The 6,000-nt window shown below is 32.4% G+C and overlaps 1 protein-coding gene across 1 annotated transcript; it reads left to right on the top strand.

Annotated features, from left to right (window-relative positions):
- LOC135835091 (speckle-type POZ protein-like) lies at positions 1 to 5,295 on the top strand. Its single transcript, XM_065349180.1, has 2 exons — positions 1 to 132; positions 3,585 to 5,295. The coding sequence occupies exon 2, from the start codon at positions 3,672 to 3,674 to the stop codon at positions 4,812 to 4,814; it is 1,143 nt and encodes a 380-aa protein (XP_065205252.1). The 5' UTR covers positions 1 to 132; positions 3,585 to 3,671; the 3' UTR covers positions 4,815 to 5,295.
- Positions 5,296 to 6,000: the final 705 nt, after the last annotated feature.

Genomic DNA, 6,000 nt, shown 5'->3' with positions numbered 1-6,000 from the left:
GTTTGTTAGTTTTTAAGGTACAAGGTACAGTTCTCTCCAGTTGTTAACGTAAGTCGGTTGTGTTGAATTGTGGAAATATTTTTCATTTGGTGCTCAGTTATAAAATTACAGTCCGTTTTATCGAAGAATAAGGTAAACACCATTATCATTAGTACCTACCTATTAGGTAAATAAGATTTTTCAACATTAAAAGGTACCTACCATTTCGAGTCTCAGAAATGAATCTTATTAGATTACTGACCGCTTTGAACATGGATAGATTTTATTCCTCCTTATTTTTAAAAATCTGCTAACAAAATCAACTTATACTTAGTTTCTTACTGTATTCTGGAAATGCTGAGAATTTTTTTTAGATCGCAAAATGGTTTGTTGCACATATTATTAGAGCGGATCTTTACAAAAATAATGATCAAATGTTGGAAATTGATTTAACGAGACAAAGTTTGATAATTTGTATTAAGAATGCGAGCGCTTTCAACAAAACAAAATGCAGTCGTTTTGATTTTTCCTTTCAAACGTATAAATTACTCATGAGTAGTAAGCTTTTACATTTCCGAAGGGAAATTCAGATGAAGAATAAAAAAAAATAAACTATAAGTACATATATTTATCTACATATTAAGTATTATCAAGTATAGTATTTTTTTCAATTTCCCAAAATTTCAATGCTGAAAATGAACAACTAAATAGTATTTAAGTAAGATTAATTACTTAGGTACCTACCTAATTATCGTATAATAAATTATGAAGTTGATGAAATTTTATACAACTTTTGTAATCTTCAACCTCAAATTGCAGAATGAAATGTTTTCAAAATGAAAAACACTCACCAGATCTTACTACTAGGTGGGTCATTCCACGTCAATTGGACCAAGAAGTGGTAGGTGGGTTCGGCGATTTTTTTGAAATTTTTCCTGTGGAAAGACCTTTTGAAGGGATGACCAATGGCGCAAATCGCAGCCCTCTAGCTCATTTTTAACGGCAGCCAGGGGGTGTCAAAGTTTTCAGTGAACCTAAAATATCATCCATTTCAGTAGTGGATTGCTCGATAACCGCGATACCTACAAAAATGGAACTTTTTCCCATAGTTAGAGGTTTTGAAAGGCTTTTTGGTGATATCATAAAAATCAGTGTTGCCACTTTTTTTCGTATAAAAAATTAGCTCAAAAAGTTTCAAAACGTAATTTCCATATCGTTCCGACCCTCAAAAATTCTGAAAAAAATATATTATGGACAACTGTTCATGCTGAACAACATATTAAAAAATTGGGATGGTAACTTGTAACAAAGTCGATTTAAAAAAATTTAAATTTTGCGAAAAAATGCGATTTTTTTATTTAAAACATGAAAAAAAGTTTTGATTGGTAAAGTTGACCCATTTGATCCCTATTTTTACGTAGGTATCTGTTGAGAAAGTTGAAAAAACCCCTTCACTCGGTGAAATTAACTCATCACAAAAAAATCAAAATTCAAAAAAATTCAAAAAAAAAGCAAATTTCATTTTTTTTGCTGTGAGTGAGATTTTTATCAACTTTTTCATGAAATACGTCAGAAAGTGGTCAAAATAAGACAACTGAATAAATTTAAGCTTTTTTTGATGTTTGAAATTGAAAATTGAATTTTTTCAAATTTTGATTTTTTTTGTCATGAGTTCATTTTATTGAGTGAAAGGGGTTTTTTCAACTTTTTCAACAGATACGTGAAAATAGGGGTCAAATGGGTCAACTTTACCAATCAAAACTTTTTTTCATGTTTTAAATAAAAAAATCGCATTTTTTCGCAAAATTTAAATTTTTTTAAATCGACTTTGTTACAAGTTACCATCCCAATTTTTTAGTATGTTGTACAGCATGAATAGTTGTCCATAATATATTTTTTTCAGAATTTTTGAGAGTCGGAACGATATGAAAATTACGTTTTGAAACTTTTTGAGCTAATTTTTTGTACGAAAAAAAGTGGCAACACTGATTTTTATGATATCACCAAAAAGTCTTTTAAAACCTCTAACTATGGGAAAAAGTTCCATTTTTGTAGGTATCGCAGTTATCGAGTAATCCACTGCTGAAATGGATGATATTTTGGGTTCACTGAAAACTTTGACACCCCCTGGCTGCCGTTAAAAATGAGCTAGAGGGCTGCGATTTGCGCCATTGGTCATCCCTTCGGAAGGTCTTTCCACAGGAGTAATGTCAAAAAAATCGCCGAACTCCTCTACCACTTCTTGGTCCAATTGACGTGGAATGACCCGGGTATAACTAGGTATTTTATTTCAAATTTATTGTACGAGACATTTTTTTTGCAAGCTGTCGAAGTTGTCAAGAAAGAAAATTAAACACCGTGTTTTGAGACATTAAATTCTCTGTTTGTGAGTTGAGTCCTAAAAAAAGCTGACGAGTTTGAATTTCACTCCAAATTCTGATCAATTTTGGTCTTTCGTTGCGGTTTGTACATTTAATAATTTAAAGAAATCCTCGTTTAAGTATCAAACTTTTTTCTGCTAGTAGGTATAGTTAACAACCTTTTTTTCAGTGCAACCTTTTGCATGAAGCAATCCTCCAGAGGCTTCCACCTCCGAGTTGAATAGAAACCATGATTTTTGAAAAGCATGGTCTGGTCTAAAACCTCCATGACCGAAATTTCAACTGCCGAAATTAGTTTTTCTATTTTAAGCGAATTTTTGAAAATTCAAAAATGGCGCGACCATGAGTCTTAAAACTATTTGATCTCTCCAGAATTTGAAACCCCAAACGATGCAGAAACTGATTTGGGCAGTTAAAAATCGAGTTTTGGCTTATTCGCGACCTACTTAAATAGTTTATGTTTGAATTGATTTGATTTCCTCGCGGATACCTCGAGGGTGTTTTTTGAACAGCATTTTCCATTTAGGTAGTTGTTCGCCTAGAAATCGATGCAAATGTGAATTAATTTGTTGAATGAGTCGCTCAATCAATTTCTACGTTTTTTGAAAAAATTTTAAAATCCCAGAGAAATTAAAAATTGCGCTAAAGGATTGTATGGCTTAATATGCTATATGATTAAGCTTTTAGAGAGTGGTTATTAGACGTGATTCATTTACGCAGCTCAAAAATTTTCTCATAAAACAGAAAATTTTTGATTTTCATTTTGAACTTTTCTCCTTAAGTATAACTTGAAACTATTCGTCAAAAATTTTTCCTCCAGGAGTCCGCCCGAACCTGGAAATCGGCCCATTTTTAGCTTTCTCAACCAATTTTTCAAGTCTTCTGGAGAAATTTTAAAATTCAGGATAAATAAAAATCGGTTCAGGACAAATCTTGTCAATCATTTTTATCGCGAATAGATACGTTCATTGTTCTAAAGAATAAACATAAATTGTTGAAAATGGTCAACTTTAAACTTTGAAAAATTCGTTTGAAGTTGAAAAATCAATTTGGGCAGCTGAAATTTCGGTTAGGGAAGTTTCATGCTGAAAATGCCATTTTCAAAAATCGCCGTCCCAATCGAATCAGAGACAAACAACTCGAGAGGTTCCTTGTTAGGCATTCATATGACAAAAATCGTCAACTTATGAATTTACTTACCTATGTGATTAATTTTTATTTCAGTTTATAAAACGTTGACACGAAAGGGAAGCGAAACAACTGCAGCAGGCAAGTACTCTCAACCTCCATAAACTGTGTTTGCTTCGGTCTATGTACCTAACTGAAACGATCAACATGTCATCGTGTCAATCCAGCCTTTCAACCTGTGCGCCCTTAGAAGAATGCTGGTGCAGTACAGTTCAATTTCATGAAACGGAGTATACTTGGAAAATAGATGATTTTAATGTTCAGCTGCAAAAAGGTGAAATTATTAAATCTCCCTTATTTTATGCTGCTTCAAATGATAATTTTAAATGGTATTTAGCACTTTATCCTGAACGCAAGAATCGTAACAAAGATACTATTGGTTTATTTTTATTTCTGAGCAGTACTAGTACTCGCAAAAGAGCATTTGCAAAATATGAGGTTTCAATTTTAATTAACGATAGTCGCCTACAGAATAATTTTACCAAGGATTCTGCGTTTTACGAATTCAACAACGACTCGGCGAAATCTGCAAATGGAGATGGTCGAGGCTGGGCTAATTTTCTCAATAAAGATGAAACTTCCGAGAATGAATTTTTACAAAATGACTCGTTAACGATTTCATTCCAGTTGGCGTTCTTTGAAATTGACTTTGAAAGTATACGAGATATTTTTCGTCGATGTAGTAGCGCTACTGCTCATTTCAATCATCTTTCAAAAAATTTTGTATCGTCGTTTGAGAATCATGATTTCACAGATTTCACCATTTCAGTGCAAGGCAAAGATTATCCAGTTCATAAGATTATTTTAGCTTCTGCTAGCGATTACTTCGCTAAAATGTTCAAAACTGGTATGAAAGAGAGTGCAGAAAATCGTGTAGAAATTACTGACGTAGATGAGGCTGTGATGGGTGAAGTATTGAGATTCGTTTACTCAGGTAAATGCGAAAACACGAGTACGGATAATTTAGCCTACGACTTAATAGCTGCTGCTGACAAGTATGATTTAGATCATCTGAAAAAAATTTGCGAAGATTCAGTTTGTAAATCTCTATCAGTAGATAATGCGTTGAATATTTTGTTATTGGCTGATCGGTATAATGCGAATAAATTGAAATCAAAGGCGATTGACTTCATCATTGATAAATATCCAGCAATCATGAATTCGACGACTTGGGACGAGATTACGTTGAAGCATCCTAAATTAGTGGGTGAAATGTTTAAGCTATCTTGTTCTCGTTTGTTCAAGAATAGGTCTACTTCCGGTTAGATATAGGTAACTGATACCTGTACCTGCTGGCTGCTTCTGTTCAGTGTCAGTTCCGATTAGGTTAATACTTACTTACTTATTTTTAGTTTTTTTTTATAGCTGTTTTAAATACCTAATCTAAGCATTATTTTTTACATTTATTCCTTGATTTTTTATTTTTTATTTATATTTATTTATTTACATAGGTACCTGTAATATTGCATTCCGTAGACTTAAAATTCAGTTTCAATTCAAGTTTTTTTTTAATTTTTGTATATTTTGTACCCATTTATAACTTTTTCTTATCAGAAGGATTTTATCCTCCCATTTGAATGTCGAACATTGGATTAAGTATGAATTCATCATTAATTTCGAATTCATTTCACTTTCATTAGCTATGGTACTTTTACTTTCAATTTCATATTATTGTTTATAAAAAATAAGTTACAGTTTGTTTTTAAATGTACTTACCTTCGTTTTCAAGTAAATATTTTACTATCGATTTAGTATGCACGTTATTTTTGACCTCGTAATCCACTGGAAACAGTTTTGAATTGTTTGGAGCAGTTCTGAAGCCTCCAGCCGATTTTTTAAATTTGAAATTTGCAAAAAATGTTCGTCAATGAAGTTATACAGGGTGTTAAATAAATCGTGGGAAATAATTTCACAATACATATGCAACTCGAGTAGACGAACAAAAAACGTTAGGTATTATGATAAGTTGCCTATCTTGTAAAATGAAGGCGCTACGTGCTCCGCAAAACTAGAAATTTACTAATTTTGAAAGTTCATCAAAAATAAGAAAACGTTTGAATCATTTAAGTGATGCCCCTAACCCATAGTATTCGAGTGGACGAACAAAACAGTTACTATGACCAATTGCCTATCTTCAAAATTGAAGGGGCAAACCTGATTAAAAATTTCCAAATTTCGAGTGCCCCAAATTTGAATTTTGAAATTGTGCTGGCCCCTTCAATTTTGAAGATAGGCAATTGGTCATAATAACTTTTTTTGTTCATCCACTCAAGTACTATTGGTTAGGGGCATCATTTAAATAATAAAAACATTTTTTTTACTGTCTGCAAATTGATGAAATTACCCCATTTTTGGACTAAAATTTACCAATTTTGAAAAATTCATCAAAAATAAGAAGATGTTTGAATCATTCAACCGATGTCTCTAACCCATAGTACTCGAGTGGGCGAAC

Source organism: Planococcus citri, chromosome 2 (assembly GCF_950023065.1).
Source record: "Planococcus citri chromosome 2, ihPlaCitr1.1, whole genome shotgun sequence".
Taxonomy (NCBI): domain Eukaryota; kingdom Metazoa; phylum Arthropoda; class Insecta; order Hemiptera; family Pseudococcidae; genus Planococcus; species Planococcus citri.
Note: the sequence above shows the minus strand (reverse complement) of the source record. Positions and strands in the feature narration are given on the sequence as shown.

What these genes read in the sequence shown, in the direction of transcription:
- LOC135835091 (XM_065349180.1), top strand. Translation starts at nt 3,672, where the DNA reads ATGTACCTAACTGAAACGATCAACATGTCATCGTGTCAATCCAGCCTT.